General features: G+C 39.7%; 1 protein-coding gene across 21 annotated transcripts in view; it reads left to right on the top strand.

Annotated features, from left to right (window-relative positions):
• ZNF462 (zinc finger protein 462) overlaps positions 1 to 25,842 on the top strand; it is a 154,821-nt gene that overhangs the window by 69,825 nt on the left and 59,154 nt on the right. For 6 of the 21 annotated variants that reach the window (XM_028835009.2, XM_001109263.5, XM_077966628.1 and 3 more), the window contains exons 4-7: positions 680 to 844; positions 2,600 to 2,703; positions 5,687 to 5,805; positions 9,296 to 9,487. In XM_028835009.2, the coding sequence (XP_028690842.1) occupies positions 680 to 844; positions 2,600 to 2,703; positions 5,687 to 5,805; positions 9,296 to 9,487 (580 nt within the window). Of the gene's footprint in view, positions 1 to 679; positions 845 to 1,002; positions 1,356 to 2,099; positions 2,222 to 2,416; positions 2,704 to 5,686; positions 5,806 to 9,295; positions 9,488 to 25,842 lie in introns of those variants that run through there. The other 15 variants (XM_077966614.1, XM_077966610.1, XM_077966618.1 and 12 more) reach the window with 8 other exon arrangements.

The raw sequence follows: 25,842 nt of genomic DNA, 5'->3' as shown, positions 1-25,842 counted from the left end.
GCAGGCTTCCTAGTGACTTAGCTTGCCAGAGAGCTCAATAAGTCAATTAAACATTTCGAGCTTGATTATCTCCCATTCTGTGCTCATCCCTCTCCTTGGTCCCGTTCCCCTCCCTCCTTCCCTTTGACTCCTCCCATGGCTCCCCAGGGGAGGTTTGGGGTGGTTTCTATGTATGTCTTTCTGCCAAGTAGCTTTATCTGAAGCCTAGTTTTACAACAACGCTCGCTCTTTCCTAAGGCAGTGTGGGCTGTCTCTTGGTACCATTAGCACTTCTCAGCCATGTCTTGGTCTTCAGTGTTTGCTACACGAACCTAACGTCTCCAGGAGTAGATTTTATTTTATCAAGAAGTTCATTAATGGCGCAACTATGCAACGTTTCACCTGCCTAGTTGAAACTGGTTTGAAAACCAGATAACTTAGTGGCAGTGACAATGAGCTTCTGCACAGAAATCTTCTCTACTCACAAGCCGTAACATATTTGGGTTCCAAAGACTTTGCATAGTAGGCAGCGTGCCATGATGCTGACAAATTTGTTATATAAAAATACTCGCCTATATCTCCCTTGGTTTTTAACCTGATAATCGGCTTTAAAATAAAATATGTTAATAAACTGCAAGAATAAATTCCGACAATTGAGGGAGGGCTCGGAGTACTGATGGCTACCACTGTATTTTACCAGCCTTTTGGTCACTTAGAAGAGGTGCCAAAGATCAAGGAGAGGAAAGTGGTGGGCTACAAATGTAAATTCTGTGTGGAAGTGCACCCAACGCTCCGAGCCATCTGCAATCACCTCCGAAAGCACGTCCAGTATGGCAATGTCCCAGCTGTGTCAGCTGCCGTGAAGGTGAGAACTGGAAGGTCTGGATGAGCATTCTTGTGTGTGAGCGATTCGAGTTACTTACTAACCCCATTGCCTAAAGCAGCTCAGGAAAGAGCATCTCAGAATGTGGGCATTCCTGAATTATACTTGGATTGGTTTGGCTTGTTTTGATTTCTTTGCAGGTTGGACCTTCCTCATCTTTCTGTTCAGGGAAAGGTCGAGTTTCGATCTGGTTTCCTTCCACGTGGATAGTTTGGTGGCAACAGAAGGTCCAGGATTCTCGGTCTAGGAGGCTTCAGGTCGTCCTTCTCTTCTGCGTTTAGTGCCATTAGCTCTTCGTTCTTCCAAGTTGCCCGAGCTCTTGAGAGGAATCAAGTGGGTTCTGTTCCCATCGTCTTCTGCTCCTCTTTCTTCCTGACTTCTTACTGTTCTCATCTGGCTGAGGATGCAGAAAGCCTAGGAGAATCTCTTTGTCTTCTTATCCTGGATCCTCTGGGGACTGCAAAAGACATTAAAACTAAAAGCATTCAAGTCACAACTGACCCTGAAAGCCTTGGTTTGTCTCCTCCATCCCCTTTCCCATATGATGCTGACAAATGTCTTCCCTTTTCCCTCTAACTTTTATTAGGCCACCTGTTTTGAACATCATAATCCTAATAGCAGCCACCACGTCAGTAACTAAGCCACCATCCCCATCTTCCAGAATATTGCTCAGCCCTATTATTTATTAAAACAGAAGTCATTTCAGCATTCTGCCCTTTCTCTATGGGTACATGAAAATATATTTTTGTCATCTGCCCTTCTTGAGCTTACATCCTATTTTGCCAATTTAACATGAAGATAAAGTCTCTACTCTTCTTCATTGAAGACTGAAGCTTTCTGTCTTTTGGCAGAACAGTGGCAACCCAGGGATATCAGCAGTCAGCTTCTTTCACACACCACTGCGGTGTGTCCCAGGCTCGTTTCCTGGGATCACGTGAGAGAGACAGAAGGGCTTTTCCCGTGTAATCAGTAACCCAAGGAACTATCTCGAAAAACAGGTGACTTAAAACTAGGCTGCTCCTTAATTTTTTGAATGGATTATGCAGCAGTCTCCAGTCATAGAGTGAAGTCACCATCTACAGGGTAGGGGGCAGACAGCAGGATCTTTTGCTTTGCTTCCTTTCCAGATAATGGCCCAAGGCTCCTCAATGACCATACTACTTTGCTTTTCATTCTCTTCCTTTCTTCCTCTCTTTTCTGTGAGCCACAACCCTAGCCCAATTTTATGTCATCTTAGATGGGATTGCAGTTGGAATTTTCTTTTAAGAAGGGGAAGAAGTGAGTGAAGTGTCTTCAGAGCGGGAGAAGCCCTTGTTCACATTTCGCAAGCAGTAGCAACCTGTGTCCGGGTATGTTGTTCTAAAATCACCTCCACTGCGTGAGGAATGACAGTTGGGCTTGCTCTCCCTCTAAAGGTAGCTGGAGAGGCAGGGGAGGAAGCTTTGACAAGAAGTGCTGTTGAGTTTGGGAGAATGAAGGGAGAAAAAGCTGGGGGCAATGATGATGGATATTTATTTTGTTGGTGGGGCATGTGTGTGTGTGTGGTTCTCTTAGCAGGAGGCGGATGACCCTGCCCACTTGTTCCTGGATGGATTGGAAGCAGCCAAAGACGCCAGTGGCGCCCTGGTGGGCCGGGTGGATGGTGAACACTGCTTGCTTGATGGAATGTTGGAGGATGAAACCCGGCCGGGGGGATACCATTGCAGTCAATGTGACAGAGTCCTGATGTCCATGCAGGGGCTGCGTTCTCATGAGAGGAGCCACCTGGCCCTGGCCATGTTTACCCGCGAGGACAAGTACAGCTGCCAGTATTGCTCCTTTGTTTCTGCTTTCAGGCACAAGTAAGTGCTATTGGGGGGTCACTAGTGGTTACTGGGGGAAGATGTCATAGTGGAAGGCACTAAGCTAAAGCAGAAGCTTGAATGAGTAAGAAGGCCCCACTCATGGTTCACACCTCCTGCTCTGTTACCTGGAGCTCAGTCACCTTTTCTGTAAAATGGGCCTGAGAACAGGAGATTGATCGGATGGCATTAGATCTGGCAAATGCAGGCATTTTAAAAATGAGAATTGGAGGAATTGCTATGATTTACCCAAAGGAAAAATGCGGCTGTGGAGAGTAGATGAGTCTCCTGATTCATCTGTCGAACATTCAGTCAAAATCTAGTCATTGTTTGAGGAAGTAAAGTCCATTTGGAAAACTGATCTGCGAAAGAGGTAAAATTAGGACTGTTAACCCGTGTGACCAAAGAAACGTTGCTTGCAATTTTTCAAGAGACCTTGAAAGGTAAAGAAGTTCATGGATGCCAAAGAGTTGCTTGACATACAGGGAGATTGAGGGGAGGGAGCTTCCCATTACTCATCACAGCTTTGAAAGTGTAAATTTGGAACAAGTGTGTAAGGCTTTTTGGGGCCATGGAAAGAGGGGTGGTTTTAAGAACAACTTTTTGTTGCTTTTCTCTTTCAGCCATATAAAAGAGAGATAAATATTCAATAATGCATTTGGACAGTCTTGGATAAAGGTGACTAAGACTGACATGCTTTTTAAAACAAATTTTTTAATGAAATAAATGATGGACCGTTTGCTTCTTACAAAAGATAAAGGGCCAGTTAGTGGTTGTTGAACAGAAGAAGGAGGTGGTGGTTTCACAGAGGTTAGGATGGGTTGTAAACCCTTTTGTTATTATATGGAGCCTAATATCTAATCTTTGTCATCAGATCCATACATTAGCATAAAATTCGTAGGGTTCTCTTCAATTCATGAAGTATTCATTGAACAGCATCTATCACTTTGTCTGACACACAGTGGAACTTCAGTAAATAATTGTGAATAAATGAATGTATCCTGTCCTAGGTAGTATACTTGGGGGAAATATAAAGACACAGGCCATGGTCTGTGGCCCAAGGGAATTTAGGGTCAAGGGTTGGTTTATGAAAATTTAAAAAAAAAAAACATACCCCACTGACTCAGTAAAATAAAGCACGTCCTTCAAAATACCAGTAAAATACTATAATGTGTCAAAGAAGGGAAATGTTACGTCAACTTTGGAAGAGTCAGGAAGGTTTTATGGAGTAAGGAGCATTTGGGTCAAGTCTTAAAGTAGAAAAATAAGACTTGAGTAGTTTGGAAAGGACATAAGATGTAGAGGAAAAGCTGAGGGAGGAGACCATGAAGCTGACTGGGGCCCTAGCTGGGGATTCAGTTTGACTAATCCTTAAGTTACATGTAAAGGAATAGTGAAAGATAAGGTCTAAATACTTTAAAGGAGACACATTTGGAGTTTTAAATGCCAGGAAATAGTATTTCATAATTTAAATTACTGGTAAAAGGAAGAGTCAAATTAGTAAAATAATTATAATTGGTAACATTTATTGCATCTCACTGTATACCAGGCACTGTACTAAGTGCCTTTAAGTATTACTTAATTTCATTCTCAAACGCTCCATTAAGGTATGGCCACATTATTATCATCTTATGAATAAGAAAAGTAAAGCCTAGAAAAATTAAGTAATTTGCCCAAGGTCACTCAACCTATAAGTAATGGCTGAGATTTTATCCCAGGTAGTCTGACTCCATAGTGTGTGCTCTTGAGATGAAAAAAAAAAAAAAAAAAGAAAAAAGAAAAAACATGGGGGCTGGGGACAAGGAATTAAGAAGCAATAATAGTAGCTAAGTAGCTAGTTCAAGAAGTTACGGAATGATTGAAGGAATGGATTTGCCTGACTTGGAAAAATTGATTCAATGCATGAGATGAGGGACAAAGTAAAATACAGATGGCACCTAGGTTTTCAGTTTACTCAACTGGGAGAAAGGTTAGTGCCATTTATAGAAACAAGGAAATGAAGAAGAGAATTTGTTTTGTAGACAACTCTCTGATGGGTTTGTTTAGAACAGGTTGAGTTAAAGATAACTAAAGGACACCCAGAGGGAGCTGTCCAGGGGCAATTGAAAATGTTGCTTTGGAGCTCAGGAGAGCATTATATGTTGAAATGGTAGCAGTACCGTTCCCACATGAGGCATTTAGAATGGATTTTAGTTCTCTGGAGTACTGATACAAATTAGAACTTCTTCCCACACCTTGTTTGGTAGATTTATTATTTTTTTAGGCTAATAATTATTATGAAGTACTAGGGGTTCGTTGTAATTAAATAACTCCCTTGTAAGTTGCTTCTGGAAGACTTACAGCAAACATGGCTGTGTGTATCAGAAGGGATGTGCAGCCGTTTGACCATGTGACTCCTTTAAACATGCATGCACTTTGCCTCCAAATTAATATAGACCCTGGAAACAAGACAGCCCATTGCAAGAAGGTCAGCCACTTCTAAACCTCCCTTCCTCACTCTAGTGTTCACAATGAAAGTAGAATTAGAATTCAAAAAGAAAGTCAGCTCTTTTCAAATGCTAAATTTCTCTAATTCCCATTCTGTTATTTGAATAAGTTAGAGGACTAATTGATAGGCACTCTCACTGGCTTGGCAGGAAGCTTGAATTCACCCATATTGTACCTTCTCTTTTTAGATACACTCTTCCAATTATCAGAGCTATAAGAAGGGACAATAAAGATTCTTACCATGACCTGTTACCACTGCCATATTTCTAAGTCCAAAAAAAAATCTCTTGATCTCTTCCTTTAGCTTCCTGTCCTCTTAGAGTAGGTACAACTCTTGAAAATTAATTAATTAAATTGATAAATGCCATTATTGAAAAGTAAACAAAAAGGCTTTGAACGACCTAAAAGTAGGATTCCTGGAAAAAAGGCAATGAGCAAATCCTCTATGCAATTTTTAATTTTGTCATTTTTCTTTTTGTTTCCTTTCTACATCAAGTTTGGATCGCCATATGCAAACGCACCACGGACACCATAAACCATTCCGATGCAAACTCTGCTCCTTCAAGTCCTCCTATAACAGCCGGCTGAAAACACATATACTCAAAGCTCATGCTGGTGAGTTGTGCACTGATGATGCGCAAGTTCTTTAGCACTCTCTGAGTTTGAAACCTGATGGTCTTTATTGAGTGAAATACTGTCCTACCTTACACTTGAGAATGTTATTCTTGGGATGGATGTATATTCAGTTTTATTTTCACCTAGTAAAGAAAAAATAAAGAAAAAAGTAAAAGTTAAACAAAATCACCTAAATCCAAAATAATACAAAGCCTATGTCACCCATGTTATAGTTAGTTTGTTCGTGCTACTAACAAGTTAGAATTAGACTGTTGGCGATTTTTACAGAAATTTCTAAATTGCCTATACTTTCTAATGCTATTGCCAAAAATCGTTATATGTACTAAAAAGACTTCCCAGCTAAAATAAAGTTAACAACTTAAGGAAGTTAGAAAGGGCAAAGGGAACTCAAGGTGTGTGAGATTTTCCAAAGATACCCTTAGATACGTTTCCGTACATAAGATAGAAAATGACTGGGTGGTGAGTGTCCAGGAGCTGTACTGGTCTCTATCATATTGTTGTTCCATCTCATTATTCATTAGAAAAAATTTGGAAATGAAAGAAGAAACACAGTCAGTCATCTATAATCTTATCTGAAGACCACTGTTGTTGACGTCTGATGTGTCATGAACATCCCTTACCCACCAGGCTCTGCACTAGGCATGTTATATGCATCATCTTCTTTAGTCCTACAATAGTCCTAAAGGGGAGACATCGTGCCACATCCCTTGTGCCTTGTATAACCCTTGGTCACACTCTGAACAGTGTTGTAAGAACCGCTCAGAACCTAAGTCCTTCACTTTTGCTAGCTCCTCATACTCTGTGTAAACAGGACCGTGTCTCTTCACTATCTTCTGAGTGTTGGATTTTGTTGAACTGACTTAATGCAATAAAATTGCCCAGGGCTCCCAGCTGCCCCAAACTCCACTAGGAGTTAGGAATGGGACAGGGAAGTTAGCTATAGGGGCTTTTCTCTATCTTTTTGTATTTTTCTGTCTCTGGGAAATTTCTACTAAAGTCCATGAAGTGAGTGGCTTCAGGGTTCAAATCACTCTTTTCTAACTTGTGTATATTGTAAATTATCCAGCTGGGACACTATCCTGGTGAGTTTTGCCCATAGGCCTTAGCCTCGTCAAAAGCACTTTTACCAGCAAGAGCTGGGAAGAGATGATTCCGCCTGTGGGAAAGACTTGAAGAGAGCATCAGAGCCTGCACACTGATGCCAGCATATTAAGCTGAAGTGTCTGCTCTTGGAGCTGACCCAGCAAACTGGCTCCCTGTGCTCACTGGCTGGCAAGAAGAGTGCATCCAGTAAGAGAGATTGGGAGCAATGTAATTCAGTTCTTGACATACCTTGGAACCTTGGCCTCCATGACATTGCTTTGAGCGACTGAGCGGGGCTTGGCTTCGAAAACGCCAGTACATTTTCTAAAAGACTCTTGACTCATCTTGTCTGTTCTAGGTGGATTATTTTATTTTAAAGAAGAAAAGGTTATGTGTGCTAACCCAAACATCTGGATTTGAATTCTCTCTCAGGTCGTGCAACTCACAGCCACCAGTAAGGTTCACACAACCAAGCTTGCATTTAAAAAAAAATGAAAAAATAGAATAAAGAGGGCAGTAGTATTCTATATATTGTCATATATATATATATAAGTAAACATCATACTCAGCATTGTGATCTAACTCCTAAAGAGATACAACTGACTGGTATTCCTGGTTGGGTCCTCTGACTTTTTTGAACTTCTGTCCTTCCTTGTGCTTCGTGATGTTGAGCAATTCAAGTTTTTCTGTGGTTTTCTTCAAGACTTTTTTGGAAATGCAAGCTCTGAGGGTCATCAGTGGTGAGAGGAAGGCTTAATTATAGAACTTGGATACTATACTCACTTCACATGTGAACCCATTTAGTAATTTTCATGGTGGCAGGAAAGTAATGATCTCGGAAAAGCAGGGGCAAAGAATGATCTTCCAATACCTGTTTTTCTTGCTTTTAATCCTTAGACCACAGCTCTGTTCATTTTCACTGGTCCACAAAACTTTATGATTCTGTTTTCTCTTCTTTCTTCTCTTAATTTTTAAATGTCACCTTAAAAATTAATTTTAAAAATACATGTTCATTAGAGAAAATTTGGAAATGAAAGAAGAAATACAGTCATTCATAATCTTGTTATCTAAATACCACTATTGTTAACATTTCATATATTTCCTTTCAGTCATTTTCTCTATAATTATTTTTAACAGTTGTAATACTAATGTCATTGAATATATATATTTAGCCTTTGTATTTACTTTTATTTTTTATGTTATTATAAATTCCAAGAATTTATTTTAATTGAATAAAATAAATCATCAATAGGATATGCCAAGATTGACTTAATTGTTTCCTTGTAGTTGTAAATTTAGGTTATTTCATACTTTTTTCAAGCATAAATGATGCATATTTCTAAGTAAAGCTTTATATTTATTAAAGGATATCTTCTTATTACTCTTTGAAATGGAATTACTGGGTTGGAAACATGAGCATTTCTATGTCTATTGTTCTTAAAAGCAAAATGGCTTTCTGAATTGATCTTATCAGTGTGTATATATCCAACAATTTAAGCATGCCCACTTCACACTCTTAGTTCTTAAAATGTAATTAATTTAAAAGGTAACATATGGCAAAGGTAAATCCCATTCTAACTTAATTTGGTCATGGTGATCTGTGTTACATTTCAGTGGCATAAAACTAATTTAAAAAATAGTGCTTATTTTTACTGAGAGGCACTCTTTATTGAAGAATATTGGAGATAAACACACACACACATACACACACACTGTACCCCCTCAACCCCCATGTTTACATATACAGCTCCCTTCCTTAGAGAAATGACTTATTTTTGCCCATTTCTGTGTTATTGACTAGATAGGGAAATGGAGTTCTGTGCTGAGGTTTGTGAACTGGTCCAAAAATGTATATATGTGGGATGAGAACGTGTATAGTTAGCAAGGAAATAGAGAATAGAATAGCACAGCAGAGCTTGCACTGAATGACTTTGTGATTAAAAAGCCACTAATAGATCATTGGAATAATAATTAAGCATATTATTTTCTGTGACTGACAAAAAGGCAACCTTGAATGAAACCTGACATGGTCATTTCTAGTGTAGAGAGGGGGGAAAAGGGATTGGACATTTTTCTAAAGGAGGTATCATAGGCAGTTGGGTTTCACTTCCTGTTGGGGAATCAATTCATAGCTTCACTCCTGTAAGTAGAGCCCAAAGTGAAAAAGGACCAGTTCACTAGATTCTGGAGCTCATGGAAGAGTTTCCACTCCAAAGGAGCACTGTGGTTGTGGCAGGTTGTTGGTCTGTGAGGTTCGTTCGTAGAACATGAAGCTTGAGAAGCGCTTCTCTAGCGTGAGTTAACTGAGTCATCTTGTTTCCACCCCGGCCTTATACCCTTCTCCCCTCTTTTTCCTGTTCTATTTCTTGTCACCATCCTCTTCCAGGTGAGCATGCCTACAAGTGTTCTTGGTGCTCGTTCTCCACCATGACAATCAGCCAGCTGAAGGAACACTCCCTCAAGGTCCACGGAAAAGCCCTGACCCTTCCCAGGCCACGGATCGTCAGTCTCCTCTCCTCACACTCCCACCACTCCTCCCAGAAAGCTACCCCAGCTGAAGAAGTGGAAGACTCCAATGGTAAAAATGGGCTTCCAAGCTGGAATTAACCACTCAGGGTTGAGGTGGGCTGGGATTCATTGCCAGTCATTCTTTTTAGAGGAAAATCTTATGTGAAAACATGATGGTTCAAGAGAAGGAAGAAATGTGAAAAGGTTGAAATGGTGTAGAAGTTGGAGTGGGAAGGGGAAATGAACTTGTTGAGCATCTGTGTGACGCCATGCTGAAAACGGAAGTCAGCGCTCATGGGAGTGTTGCTGGTGGAAAGAGACAGTCAAGTGGGATGGATTAGTTTTCAATCGTTCCACTGTGGTTTCAAGCAAGAAAGCGAATGGAGTACCAGGCCAATTTGTTTGTTTTTCTTTATATCCTGTCTTGTTCTAAAAAAGATGTGCTGTGAAGTGTTTGGGGTGACAGGTATGTACATTAATGACACAAAATTCAAAGTAGGAATGCAAAGGGTGAATGAGTGGGGAAGTGTGTCTCATTGAGCCATGTGATACCTTAGGGATGACATAGGGATTTCTTACAGCTAAAGGATGCTAAGGAGGCATGAGTTGGGAGGAGTGTGTTACTGTTTAGTTTTGGAGTTTCAGAAGAAATACAGGAAGCCAGGGCAAGGGTCTCCTTGATAGCAGTGTGACCAAAGCTGTAGGGTAGAGAAAGAGAGTCCAGACCTTGGGGCCTGCAGATGTGGCATAGTAAGCAAAGGGATAGTTTATTTATTGTTTTTATAAGACCAGGAAGCAGACCTGTTTTGATTTCTCATCTCACCTCAAATGATTGCAGAATCAGCTACTTGGAAAAGAAGTAGAGGAAGTCTGCAGATTCTTCGAGGTAGACCTGCTCTCTTCCAACCCCTTCTAGTTCTTGAGTCCCTTCTGCGGGAGCCAGTTAGCTACCATCAGCTTGAGTACTTCCCAGGTCAAGGAACGACTGTCTGCCAAGGTCTACTGTTACATTCTTGGGAGGAGCTTAGTGGACTGGAAAGAAAGCCGAACAAAAGCCTGGATTTGAAATCTCACTTCTCTCAATGGTGGTCACGTTTCCCTGGGCAATCTTAGCTTCTTGTTCCCATATGTAAAATCGGGGATAGTGATATCTACCTCAACTGATTATCTTCAGAGATTAATGAGAAAAGGTACACACCTGTAAAATACCTAATACAGCCTCTGACACATAGTAGGTATTTAATAAACGGCTGTTTTATTTCTGTACTTTTCATCCTTTGGTTGCAATTCTGGCCTTTGGGACCATTTATAACAAGTACGAATTTTGGTTATTTTTAATGTATGTGTTTAAACCAAGACACTCTTCAGATAACCTGACGATCTGACAACCCAACTTGTCAACATGGTCTAATTCTCAGATTATCGAAAGAGTAAATGAGTAATGTTTATTCATGAGGCCTGTGAGCAGACACCTGTGGGAGGAAATGAAATGGTAAGTCCTAAGATGAAAAGCTGCTTTTTAAAACAGTTTTGAAGCTTGGTGGTCTTTCCTTTGCAAATCCTTTATAGCGTTCAACACTATAGCTCCTTACTGGTATCCCTGCCTTAAAGGACTTCTGTTTAACAAAGAAGGCCTGTTATGATGGCTACGACTTGTGATGACGTGACCACACAATCTCCTTAGCTACTGTGTAGTAGTTTAAAATGTGGAAGGAAGCCTGTGGTGTTTTTTTTTTTTTTTTTCTTCTGGGAAAATTTAGAGTCGTACATCTAGGACTGGGTGACAGTACCCGTGGAAGGGTAAAGAAAATGTCCCCTTTTCACCTGAAATACTCTATTCACCAGGAAGGGTTGGTATATTGCAACCAGAAGGGCAAAATCTAACTTGATCCACATTGTAAGATCTTTATTAATGTGATTTTTAAGTAATTGTTTTCATCTGACATGGAAGCTACATTCGTGGAGCCGTTTGAATGGAACAGATTCATCTCAGTGCCATTGCTAGCAAAGGCTTTCGCTGGGATGTTTTTCTCAATGTCATACCTTCTTTTTCCTTTGTCTTTCTTCCTTGAAAGGTGGGTCTCAGTCAGAGGTCAAGGGAATCCTTTAAACCCACCCCACTGCGTGTATTGTTAGCCTCTGCATAGACTAAGAAGAGTTGAGTTCACTTAAATTCTTGAGCCTGTACTCTCTCCCGAGGACTTTGCTATGCACGGAAGAATCAGAAATGAGTATAGGATTTTTCTGGCCCTCTGACAACTTAGAATCAATTGTTTAGATGATATTATTAGCACTTACATTTGAGCTAACCATAACCCTAAGCCTCAGGCCTAACCTGTTTGGGGAGTGATTTCAGATTCTTAGAGGTAGACTGTGGGGAGGGGTGGTTGTCACAGAAATACGACAAAGTGATATTGAGTAGCTCTCTCTATAACATGGATAGTCTGTTTTTGTTTAGGCACAGGGAAATAATTTGCAATATATAAAAGTGATTCTCAGTTTTCTTCTTATGAGAGAACATAGTAACTGAAAGCTCTGCGTGATAACTATTTAGTGAGCCCTACACAGAAGTCATTGGGCCTGTACTGTTTTTAATGTATATAAATGACCTATATCAATGGATCAGCAGTGATTAGTTTAATTTGATGACATAAAAGCTGATTAGATGAGGTAAATAAAAAGAAGGCTATTCATATGAATGAATAATTCTGTGGAAAGAGTAGTTAATAGTTGTTCATTCAGTAAGTATTTTCTTGAATCCTTATTATAGATTTTGTATAGTTTTGCATAGCCAAGAATGGCTAAGCAGGCCCAAAGTAGGAAGACTTTGCTAAGGAGCTGGATGGTGGATTCCTAGAAACAGCTAAGTCTACAGGATGGAAAAACAGCTGTGGGGCTAGATAGTAGCCTGTAAATTATGCCTTGAATGGTGTTAGAAACACACATGTGAAATCCAATTGCACATTTTAATAGAGAGAAGCTGTGGGGCTATTGGCTCTCAGTTCAGGTTTCCCACACTGCAGATGCCAGGACAATGTGAACACACCAACCAAAAATGTGTTGCAGGCCTGGGGGGAGTCAAGATCCATAAAACCAGGGAAATCACCAGTGTGTCTTTGGCTTTCTGATTCCCTAGTGAGGGATGTGAATAAAACAAGTTGACATGTTCCTGCTATTTGCAGTGGTCAAATGCTTGCCGTCTTGAGAGGGAGCCAGTCTTCTCTGGCAGAGGGAAACAGCCTGAAAAGGGATGTTCTTTCTAAGCTGCTCTCCCTCCTAACCCAGAGGAGGGAGAAGAGCGAAGAAAGCAAAAATGAGAAGGTAGAGGGGAGATTTCACTCCAGCTGCCTGGCCGCACACCTCTTCTGTGCTTCAACCGTGCTCTTGGGCTCTGAGCTGTCAGTCTTGACATGTTTCACCAGCACACGAATCCTCTATATATTCATGATGATCAGTTGTTGGAAAGAAAAGCGACGGCTCTATGGTATTGGTTTTGTCTATAAGATAATGGGCAATGACACATAATTGCTATTCTAAACAATGCATTAAGGGGAAACAATAAGGTTGTCAACAAAGGGAAATGCTCTGCTGTGTTTGTGTTTACTGTGTTCCTTCTCCTGCCATGTACAACACAGGACTGGCTTTTATCCGGCTGTTTCCAAGTCTCTGCTTTCAGTACAGAAAAATACATATATACGCACAGCTGTAAAATAACCAAGAAACTAGGACAGCGTAGTTTAGCCATGAGATCTGTTTTAGGTCTGAGAAGCTATACAGGACATGGCCAATGGATATATAACTTAAAATTCAACTATGTGTTAAGTCAAGCCAGTGATGACATTCCATCTTTTTCCTGCCTCTAGTTTCTCCCGGAGACTAATAAGTTAATTTGTTTCTTCTATCTATGCAGTTATGCTATGGAATTGCCTGCTTTAGAAAATAGCTACTATGATGCATTTAGGACAAAAACAAAAATCAGACCAGGTACAAAGTGAGTAAGGTGAATGATGGTAACATTGTTTGTTTGTTTGTTTGTTTGTTTTGCCAGTGCCTTAGTTAGCAACCCAGAGAAAACACAAAGAACACTTGGTTGTGATACCCCTCCATTTATAATATAGAACTTGATATAGTCCACCCAAAAGAGAAGTCTGTGATATTATGAATTAATAGAAAAATGTTGCAAGGAGCTTTGTAATTTCCTTTTGTACAGATTTTTTAATAAATCTCAATTGGTTTTTCTCCTCTAAGCTCTAGAATAATACTTGACAAACACTATTTTTATCAAGACATTTCTCATCAAGGAACCACACGTACTTATTATCTCTCATATCAAAGTCTTCAGCGTTGCATCCAAAGTTCACCATTTAGTCATGCTTTCATCATTGCACAGTGGCTTCACTAGCAAGTACTGACATTCCTGCCATCTCTCTACTTACTATCCTAAACATTTAATGTCTTGCTTTGTACTTCTACTCACTTTCAGTAAGCTCTGCTGGGAGGTTAGATGGATTTCTTTCCTGTCTGCTTTTCTCTACTAGTCCATGACTTTCACTTCCTTTAAGGATTGATTTTCACTGGCCCCAAACGTACTCTTATACTCTTCTATCCCTCATCTTCCTGGTGCTCTATTAGTACTTGCAGATATGCTATTTTTTCTGTCCCCTAATTTTCCAATATGGACAGTTAGGTAAGTACTTACTAAATACTTATTCTTTTCATGGACCCATGATATCTTGGAAGCATCACAGTTTTCAGTTCTGTTAATTGTACTGGGTCCTCAAATACATTTTAACTCCACTAACCAAATTATACAGGATGAGTTTATTTCACTTCCGTTTAAGAGGCAGGTCAGAAGACAATCTGAAGATGAAACCTTAGGGAATGCTCTAACATTAATTATCAGACGCAATTACTCTGCCAAGATAAAAAGATCTTCCTTGACAAAGAGCATTTTAAATGTTGTCATTGTTCCCTGCATGATGAGACCTTCTGTATAGGGGAGAAGCTGAAGGTTAAGACAGGGTATAAACCCTTCTGTCCCTCAGAAGGATATAGAAAGTATGATGGAGCTGGAGAGATGAACATTTCTAGTATGGCCAGCTGTTAGCAGAGTTGCTTCTTGGAGCAAGTGCACACAATTATTGATCTTAGAGTGGGCTAATTTGTTCTCTGTGTCTCTGTCAATATACAGTGTTTGGCCGCAGTTAAATTCAGATTCAAAGACGATATAGTGATAAACTGACCAATAAAACTTGTCAATGAGTAGAGCTTTCTATTCTACCTGAAAACTTTTCCCATCAACTTTTAAAACAATATATTGGTTAGAAGAGACTCATTTGGTGAGACTCAGTTTTTCTGAACATTAGAGATTGGCAAACTTTTTCCTTTAAAAAAAAATTAAATTGACTCATAATAATTACACATATACCGTGTGATAATTTGATACATGCATGTGATGTGTAATGATTAAATTAGGGCCATTAGCATTTCCATCACCTCAAACATTTGTTATTTCTTTGTGTTGGAAACACTCAAAATCTGCTCTTTAAGCTGTTAGTAAATATACAATCAGTTGTTGTTTATTCTAGTTATCTTAAGATGCTGTAAAATTCTAGATCTTGTTTTTCCTATCCAGCTATAATTTTATATCTATTTACCACCCTAATGCCCTTCCCAGTCTTTAGTAACCACTATTCTACTTGCTGCTTCTATGAGATCAACTTTTCTAGCGTCTACATAGGACATAAGAATGTGCAGTATTTGTCTTTCTGTGCCAGCTTATTGGCAATTTTTTTCTATAAAAAGGGCCAGACAGAAAATATTTTCAGCACTGTAGGTCATGCAGTCTCTGTCACAACTACTTAACTCTGTCATTGTAACATGAAAGTGACCATAGACAATATGTAGAAAAACAACATGGCTATGCTCCAATAAAACTGTATGTACAAAAACAAAGGGAAGGCCCATGAATGATACTTCACTAACCTATGCCGTAGATGAGATGATTGGGGGGAATAATTACAGCAATACCCATGAGATTAATCCAGTCTTTAACAAATGTCATTCTGAGCCTTTATATTTAACATATGGAATACTCCTAGATGTCACTTAAAAATGTAACTTGACCTAAATATATTATTAGATTCATATATGAAATGTAAGGTATTAGATAAAGTTTAAAAAATATTAGTGCATGAATTACATTTAAGCTTAAAAGGAAAATCTTCTCTAAGAATTATGTTGAGTCTAGCTCCAAACTATCAACTCATTTTACCTTGGCTGCAGCAATGCTTGACAACTAAAAATTAAGATCTGGGATGCTTTATTTTTGAAGAGAAGCTTTTCAGATCTCTAAATAGGTCAGACATAAAATTCAACCTTTAAGAGGATCCAGTTAGTTGCTAGGGCATCAGCCCTTCCACACAGGTTCCAATTGCAATCAGATTGAAAGAAAAAATGAGGTGGTTTCTTTAAAAATGACTGTCATGAAATGGAGACTCCCAAGTGAATAACTAATTGTAAAGTACAAAAATTTACATCGTTTATAGCACATGCAATGTAAGACATAGTTTTAATGGCTTGACTATAATTTTTAATAGGTTCTGCTGGTCTCAAAATTATCTGACCAGCTACTAACTAACCTTCTCTTTTTGATACCAGAATTTCTACATCAAAATGTGGCCTAAAGTTCATTTTAACACTTACTATATTTCTATATTTCTACTGTAAAGACTTAAGAGGTCTGCAACTTCAGTGGAGCAAAGTGGCATTGAAGACCCCGAATCTTCTATTATTACAGGGATTAACTGTTAAAACTCTACCTCAGTGGCAAAGAGCAACCCTCCAAAATTATCACCACTCTGAACTCAAAAGTCATGTGATAGACACTTCCCAAGATACCAACCTGCCTGGAAATTCTGTGACTTTTTGAATTAGCCACAGTTTTGTGGCTAATATCATCCTTTGTGCCAGAGATGAAAACATTTCAAGTGTAGGCTTTCCGTGTCCTGGGAACTTAGTCAACTAACTCATCTCCCTCTTCCCATGCCAACAAAAACATTGTTCATCAGAAATATAACCATATACCACTAAACTTATTCAGAACTAGTTCCCAGAAACACTGGAGTTTGCTTCATAATTCCACATCTGACTTTCACATCTCTGGGTGAACTGCTTGGAGATTACCTCAAGTCTTCCAGGCCTCATTTGTGGAAAGTATCTAGAAGGGAAGAAATCTACTTTATTCTTTAGCAGAAAAATATAGTCAGTCATTAGCTGAATCATCTAAAACGACTAATCTCAGTTATTTTTTAAAAGAAAGAATCTTTCCTTGTCTTCTCATTGCCCACTTCAAATTTTCTGTCCCTGGAGCTGAAGCTAGTATTTTAGCCCAATTTTACTTGAGATAAAAATCCCTCAAACTGTCTTGAGACTTCTTATGACTCATAGGTCTCTCCACTCTTTCTACTCTGTTTGAGAGGATTTTACACAGGCAGAAGGAAGGGCATTTGAGTTGGGAGAAGTCACAAGAGTGAGCCATGATTTAGAGGTAGAAGTCCTGCAACAGCCTTGCTAGAGTCAAGGGAATGTCCTTGGAAAGATGGGTATGTAAACAAATAATTTTTTTTAAAGTGGGAAGAGCCACGCTGTTGTGGCTCATGCCTGTAATCCCAACACTTTGGGAGGCTGAGGCAAGAGGATCTCTTGAGGCCAGGAGTTCAAGACCAGCCTGGGCAAGATAGCAAGATCCCACCTCTATAAAAACATAAAAATAAAATAAAAGTAAATTAGTATGGAGGTGAGAATAAGATGCCATAAATAACTTTTTAGCTACAATTATTTTTTTGGAAAAAATAAATTACATACACTTTGATTGTATGTCCCAGGAAAGCATGTCCAAATGATGTACACATATTTTTGTTAACATGTTTTATTAACCGTAAATAACAGCCAACAGAAAAATCCCAGTGGTGGTGATTAAACAAAAGTGGTGAAATAACAAATGGCCAAAAGTGACATGAGGGGAAAGTATACAGGTGGGAGAATCTGCTTGCCCTGTGCTGGATTCGGTCCCTTTCTGTTTAGGCCCAGGAAATGATGTATTCCTGCCACTGGGGCTCTTCCACTTTGCAAACAGTTTCCGAGTCATCAAGTTCAACCCAAAGGAAGTATTTGGCCGAGAGTGTAGGGCCCAGCTAAGGTTTCATTTCCTAGCACACTGCTTGTGGAGAAGTCATTCCAAGGCTAGGTTCTTCAGCTTCCATGGGGACACAAAACATTCTTAGATGACTCGCACAAGTCACTCTCTTACATCATATTTTATTTTGATGCACTGTGAGTCCTCCACCAGAGCTGCTATGATAGCTACATTGAGAGATGCAGGACCTTCTAAACTCTTCACCTATGTGTTCATTTTTAGCACTGCTAGTTATTTTTTTCCCCCTTGGCCAGTTTGAAAGTCATTCATTCTGGTTTACATAAGGGTTCTGCATGTCTCTTCGTTCAGTTCCCAAGTGATGAAAAATAATTTTTTTTATTCTGCCAATTGTCTTAAATATGTCATCTGCTTTAATATGTCTAATGAATTGGAGGTATAAATGATTAATCTCATTTGAAAGAGAAGGGCACGAGGAGTGACATGGTGAGTCAGACATCACAAAAAGTGTACATGGTGGAGCTGTTTCATTCACAGGTTTGTCCAATTCTGAAGCCTGTGCCTTTGAACTTTGTGCCTCAGTGGAGTCTAATAGCAAAAACACATACCCAAGAAATGATCCAGAGTGGTGAAGCCTTGGCTGCTTATATGTCTGTGGGCTCTGGAATCTTCTAAAGGAAATGAAAGACAGGTATTTATTAGTTACTGATATTTGGAGCTTAAGTTAACAGATGTACAGATAGTCTTAAGTTAAAAGACCAGAATAGAACAAAGTGAGAAATTGTGTGTCTGGATTTGAATGGCTGTAGCTGTGGATATGAGAAGGAATTGAGTCATGTAGGGCTTCATGGAAGAGGCAGTACTCAAGCTGGACCTTGAAGGGTGAGTGGATGTGTGCAGGTGGATGGAAAGAGGCAAGGAGGGAAGAGTATCAGCATGAGCAGATATACAGGAGAAAGGATCCTGGGACTGTAAAGAACCAGTGTGGCTGGAACAAAGAATGTGTGGTGAGGTTAGTGGGAGGGCAATTGGTGAGGTAAGGAGAGTGAGAGCGAGACAACAGGAGTACTTAACACTGGGAAGAGGACTTTGGATTTGTTAAGAAACACTCAATGAGGAAGACAAGCAGTAAGATTCCTTCCTCTCCAGAAGTGCCAGGGTACATTCGAGCTATAGGTGCATTCAGCTAGGTCTTGAAGAAGGAATGTGCAATGAAATTAGTCATGGGTAGTAGTCATCTTCTTTTAAGATAGCTGCATAGAATTTTTACCTTCTGATGACAAAAGTAATACCAACTTGTGACTAAAGAACAGCTTTATGGCAATACATAACAAAATGTAAGGGTCACCCATCATGCCAGCCTCTCCCTACCCAGAATAATAATCTCTATTCACAGATTGTTGAAGTCATCTAGATATTTGTTCTATGAATATACAAATATAGGTTGTCATTTAGTTTAGGTTTGTTTTTTCTTTTTTTTTTTTTTTTACAAAACTGGAACCGAACTACACAAACTATTTTTCTTTCATGTGTTTTTGCTGTCACTTGATGGGTTCCATCCACATGACTTACTATAGTTTTGAAATATAAGGGTTCATATCTCAAAACAAAAATAATTCCTTTTCAAATAATAAATATTGAGTACTTAAAGGTTTCAAATATATTTTTATGCATAATAAATTATATATATACATATATTTCAGGTGGGATTCTCAGAATTATAGAAGGCCTTTGAGACTTTGCCAATCAAAAATTCATTAATTTTATTTTGAGACTCACTCACCTCTTCAAAAATTACTCAAGTAGAGTCTCTTTCCTCACTACTTACTTGAGACTTAATACATTTACAGTATTGGTAAACGGTTCTTAAAAGACAAAAATCAAGATTACAGACTGTCTAGACCGTTCAGAGTAATGGGCTAGAAATAAGATTTTGTGAAAGGATAAATACAAAGTAAGTTGGGTAGCTGATGACCCCTGCATTTATTTCCATTCCTGGACTTGCCAAATATTCTTGTAATTATTAGCTACCTTACCTGTCTCTCCAGCTAAACTGTGTGCTCTCCAAGGTCAGGGACCATTTCCTATTCATTCCTAGAGCCCCAGCCCTGGGTAGGCCATTCAATAGATATTTCTTAAATTGTTTTGAATGGGGACAGCAAAAGCAACCACACACAAGGAAAGCCAAGAGAACAATTTATGTGTGAACAAGCCTGGGAATCTGGAAAAAGCCAATGGAATCTGGCTGTGTGTATAGCAAGATGTGCCATCCCACGTTATTGCACGTTTCATTGATCATTCCCCCGTCCTTGAGTTAACTAACTTCTCCCTTCCTCCCACCCCAATGGCAACACCATAGCCCTTTAAACTTTCTGCAAATGAAGCAACCAATTCCTTTTTTTCCAAGCAGCCAGGGAGACAAGTGGGTGCCTTCCTTACTTTCTGCCACCTCTTCAGAGTACTTCTACTTCCTTTGTTTAATGATCCTTTTTCAAATGCCTGCTTTCTGCTTATTTTCTTCCTCTCTTTTGGAATATTCTTTTGTCTTCCTCTGTGAACTCAGTGACTGGCTCACAGCCTTCCTTTCTAATCCAAATGTAACCTTCATGCTCTGGAATTACAATAGACTACACTCAATGGTAATAACTCAACAGACACTTCAGTCGCCTCAGCCAGGGAGATTTATCTCCTTCCTGACTGTCCTCCAGCTGCCCACCTGTGGCCAGATTCACCATAACAGCTCCGTCTCCAGCACCTCAAATCTGCCTTTACTCTGACCACTGCAGGTAGTCTCCTTCCCCATCCAACCTAGACCTGACCAGAGGGTTAGCCATTTCAAAGGGGCTTTCTCCAGCATCCTGGTTTCTCTTGCCCGCTTGTCCTCTGGTTTCCAACTTGCCAGACTCCAACCCTGAATAACCTTCACTCCTGCCCTTCCTCTGATGTTAGCCAGTCTTTCTGATTCTAACCTCCATCTTTTCCGATCTGTTTTCCAGGGTATCTTTGTTCATCACAAATCCAATTTACTTTTCAAAATAAATTTGAGCTGAGTCAGACTTATCCCTATGTAATGTCAGTTTATACCTAAGTATTTCAAGGTATTTTCTTAAGTGAAAGAGACAGGAATAGAGCCACAACCAATGTGCTAGAAGTTGCAAATAGCTGTAGTCTATCTTACTTATCCCAAACTAAAGGGAGTGAGCAGCTGTATGGTTAGTAGCTGTGGCAATCACAAATTATTGTACTTGTGAGTTGTGATTTTATTGTTACTCTGATTTTATAGTATTTTAAAATTTTGCCCATGGGTAAGTTTTTAATTAGGAATAGAGAGAAGGAAAGATGAGGAAATTCACATCTACCTTGCATGTAAGCAAGAATAATGTCATCAATATGTCTGTTAGAAGAGACATAATAATTATGATAACTAAACCACAGGCAGACAGTGAAGTATAAGTGCAGTTCCCTATTAGCACTTTAAAATTGATAAATTGTGTGTGGTGTTATATGAACAATAAAATAAGATGATTTTTGCTAATATGGTTACAGTATCCTGTTGCATCTTAGCTATTTTATCTCCATAACAGAAGTCTGGAAAACAATAACTCTTTAAAAAATTAAGTTCAGGCCAGGCGTGGTGGCTCACACCTATAATCCTAGCACTTTGGGAGGGCAAGGCAGGAGGATTGCCTGAAGTCAGGAGTTCAAGACCAGCCTGGCCAACATGGTGAAACCCCATCTCTACTAAAAATACAAAAATTAGCCGGACGTGGTGGCAGGCGCCTGTAATTCCAGCTACTTGGGAGGCCGAGGTGGGAGAATTGCTTGAACCCAGGAGATAGAGGTTGCAGTGAGCCGAGATTGCGCCACTGCACTCCAGCCTGGGCGACAGAGTGCGTCTCCATCTCAAAAAAAAAAAAAATCTAAGTTCAAGTTTAAATAAAATATTCAAAAGATTTGCTTTTTCTCTTTTAAAATGAAAGCTTTTTAGTTACTTTTTGAATAGCTTCATTATTATGTGCCTCTACCCCTATAACTTAACTAAAAGATATATAGTACTTTTCACCATACTTCTTTCTCTCCTAATTTTTTTGGGTATTTTCTAAATCACGGCATGCCTAGGAGAGAACATTGAGTAAACAGATATCACCCACTATGTGTTGCCAAGAGCAGAATAAGAGTTAGAGAACCTGAGGTTAGAGAAGTAGTTCCGTGCAAGTGTAGGTTTAAGATTTATTTATTCATTTATTTATTATCCTTTTCTAAATTGAGATAAAGCGAAAACAAGGATAAGAAAGCAGCTTTGAAAACTATACTATGCTGCACACATTGGTGGTTGTTTTTATATTAATTATCATAATCCCAATGAAAAGAGGTGACTCTACTGGGACTGGCCACATAAAGCCACTGTTAACAAAGTACTGAGAGCAGCCCAGCCTCACAGCCCCAGCCCAGGTGGAGCAGCTCTCACTGTGCCGCTGGGCTTCCTGTATCCAAAAGGGGAAGGAGGGTTGTTGACAGCAATGAATTTGCAACATTTGAGGATGCCATAAGCCTGTCCAAGTTCCACCCCAGGCCGCCTTACTTGCCTCGGCCCCAATCCGGCACTCTCACCCAGGGGAAGCATCCAAATGTTCCATGGAACTTCTTCTCCAAGTCATAACAGTTTTGTTTTTTTTTTTTTTCCAGTGGAATTTTGGAGTTGTCGCGCTGTACTGGCATCAAGTGTGACTCTTGCGGTGTATTGCTGGGTTCATTTTCATTGAGCAAATACCAGGAGGGATCATTTTCACCCAACTGGAGCTGGTGAAAATTAGGGGCAAATGATTTTTTTGAACCCAATTCTCCATATAGATCCTCTTTACTTAATGGTGTACAGATCACACTGGAGATGTTGGAACCCTGAGTTTGAGATTTGGCTTGAAAGCTGCTGCAGGCTCAAGTCCAGGAAGTATCATTCACATTGTTGTTAATGAAATGTGCAGCCTTAGGCAGAGGTCCTGTCTAGCTCCATATCACACATGCATGTCCTTAGTTAAAGCATTTACCCTCTCTGAGCCTTGCAGTTTCTAATATGCAAAATAATGATGCCTACTTTATGGGGTTATTTCAAGGATCAAATGAGATAACACAATGGAAGTACTTTCATATTCTAAATTACTGTAGAAATAGTAGCTATTATGAAAATACTACAGTAGAAGCAAATTTGTTGTCAATTTATGATCATTTTTAATCAACCATAGAATGGGTTTAAGTAAAAAAGGAAAAAATTTCACATCTAGCCTCAAGCTGAATGAAGTTTCCTTACATCATGAGCTTTATTGGGAGCCTAAAACAATTCAGTGTTTGGAAGGTGGTGCTTAATCTGGAGCCTTGATGATATAAACTTACCTGAACTTCAGGACTTAGTTGAAACCACCCACACAAGAAACTCCTTAGCACTTGATACTCTAATGGGCTAGTGGAATGCATGGATGAGTCCCAGTGTGAGACATCATTACTGTGGTTATTAACTGACATTAATTGATGATCATTTTTAATTAATGATAACTATCACTTATTGCTTGTCTACTGACTGAGTACTTTATAAACATTGTTTCATTTTATTTAAGCCATACAGCAATCCCATGAGACAGGAACTTCCATGACCAGCTCCTTGCTGTTTAGGAAGGAGGAAAATCGGCTTAAGCAAGTTAAGTGGTGTGCCCCGGGTCATAGTTAAATCCAGCAGAGTTGGGGTTAGGGGGCACATCAGTCTGACTCCAAACTTTGTTTACTGTGTCACTGCTTCCCTAAGCCTCAGTTCTTAGATGTACTGTTTTTCCCCTGGCAAATCTTAAAAAGGTTATACATATGAGCCCCAGGAAAGTGCTCTGTGTTTGAAATATTAAAACCATTCTTGGATGTGACCTTCTGCAATCTTATCTTCCAAATCTCTTGGAAGGAAAAAACCAATAATCCCAACTTCTACTTTCTCACCACTCACTCTTTGCTTTTCGTAAACTGCTAGACTCAATGTTCTGCCTTCAGCATTTTATTGAAACCACTTTTGTGAAGTGATCTAATACTGGCTAACTGCAGTGGCATTTTCTCGGGGAAGGAGGCATTCCTTCTTGCTGTTTACACCTGCTGCCTCCTTGGCTCCCCCTCCCTCTCTCTGGAATTCCTTGCAGCATGACCTTGATCCCTGTGACTATAATGAAATGGCTTGCACAAGGATCATCAGTGATTTCAGTCAAACAAGGTCATCGCCGCTGCTCTTTCTTCATCCTTCTTTTTCTGTCTGTGGCATTTAAAACTGCTGACCTTCCTCCTGGGGAAATTCTCTTCCCTTGGTTTTGGTCCTGCTATGTGTTTCAGGCTCTCCTGCAGCCTCTCTGATCATGCCTTCCCCGTACCTTGTTTTTACTACCTTTCTCCTGCTCCCTTTACATGTACTTGGGTCTGGTCCTCAGTTCTCTTCTCTGCACTCTGTCTCTCTTTACAAACACATGAAGTCTACTTGCCCTCTTCTGATGCCACCAGGACTTCCAGTGCTAACCACTCATGTTAAGTCTGAGACCCTCTGTTCTATCTGCTCCCTACCTTCTCCACCTGTGGGTCTCATTCAACTTTCGTTTCAAAGGTTCTAAAATGGAACTCATTAATTTCCCACTAAACTTCTCCTTTTGCCAGAGCTCTTGGGACCTAGCTAGTATCCTCTGCTACAAGTCTTGTTGGACCCACTTTCCATCAGCCAGTCATTTGTTGTTTGCTGAGTACTGATGTTTATATCACCTTAATTCTTCTCACATCCATCTCCCTCCTTCCTATCCTCATCTCTTACCTAAGCCATTACCATGTTTATCCCACCTGCAAAGTCCTCCATTCATTCTATTCTAAGCAAGGTTAAGAGTTCATATCATCCTCCTATTCAGAAGTCTTTAACAGCTCTGCATGGCCTGTGTATTAGTCCGTTTTCACACTGCTATAAAGAACTACCTGAGACTGCATAATTTATAAAGAAAAGAGGTTTAATGGACTCACAGTTCTGCATGGCTAGGGAGGCCTCAGGAAACTTACAATCAAGATGGAAGACAAAGGGGGAGCAAGGCACGTCTTATATGGTGACAGGACAGAGAGAGTGAGGGTGGGGGAGGTACCATACTTTTAAACCATCAGATCTTATGAGAACTCACTGTCACAAGAATAGCATGGAGGAGGCTGCCCCCATGATCCAGTCACCTCCGACGAGGTCCCTTCCTTGACATGTAGGGATTACAATTAGAGATGAGATTTGGGTGGGGACACAGAACCAAACCATATCAGCCTGTTTAAAAGAGGAAAAAAAAAACTCAGTCAGTATTCTCCATGTTTATACCCAGCCTGTTCTCTTTCCATCAGCTGCCTCATTCTCCTGATATTCTAGCCTAATTGGAATGAGCATCTCTCTCCTCGTCCTTTTGCCTCTGTTCATGTTGTGTCCTCTTTCCTTCATCTCCACATGCCCAGGCGCTACTTGTCTTTCAAAGCCACGTGCAAATTCCTTTCTGTGATGCAACAGTGATCTCCCGAGATGTGAGTCAACTCTTCCTCTGAAATCCCTCAATGCTGTGCCCTACCTCTCTTGAGAACATGTAGTTCAGTCTGCTGACTCCATAATATTACCAGGAGGGAGCTCTTTAGGAGCAGAGTTTGTGTCATGTTTTTATTCTAAACAATAAATATAAGACTGCTTCCTTCCTAGAGTAGATGTCCTGTAAATGTAAAATGAAAATTTGTTGTGTCCTGTAAATAGTCATGGTAGTAAAGTAGTAAATCAAGATTTGAATGGTTTTTTGACTCCAAAACCCCACTGTCTTCTGGCCATGCTGCGAACAACAGATGATGGACTCGTGGGCATTTGTTTGATTGTTTGAGCACTCACTCATCTTAGTGTGTGTTGCTGTAATCTCCCCTAACAACCTGAGAGCTCTTGAAATATGAGATCTGATTATCTTTGTATCTATCAGATATCTAACATAAAGGAATACCTTGGAGATATTGCGGGTTTGGCTCCAGATCACCTCAGTAAAGCAAATATTGCAATATACAAGTCATACAAATCTTTTGGTTTCCCAGTGCACATAATAGTCATGTTTATACTATACTGCAGTTTATTAAGTATACAATAGCATTTTGTCTAAAATATATACATACCTTAATTAAAAATGCTTTATTGCTAAAAAATGCTAATGATTATCTGAGCTTTCAGTGAGTCATAATCTCTGCTAATGAAGGATTGTTGCTTAGAT

The sequence above is a fragment of the Macaca mulatta genome, chromosome 15, assembly GCF_049350105.2.
Source record: "Macaca mulatta isolate MMU2019108-1 chromosome 15, T2T-MMU8v2.0, whole genome shotgun sequence".
NCBI lineage: Eukaryota > Metazoa > Chordata > Mammalia > Primates > Cercopithecidae > Macaca > Macaca mulatta.
The sequence above is the reverse complement of the archived record's forward strand: the minus strand, read 5'-3'. Positions and strand labels throughout refer to the sequence as shown.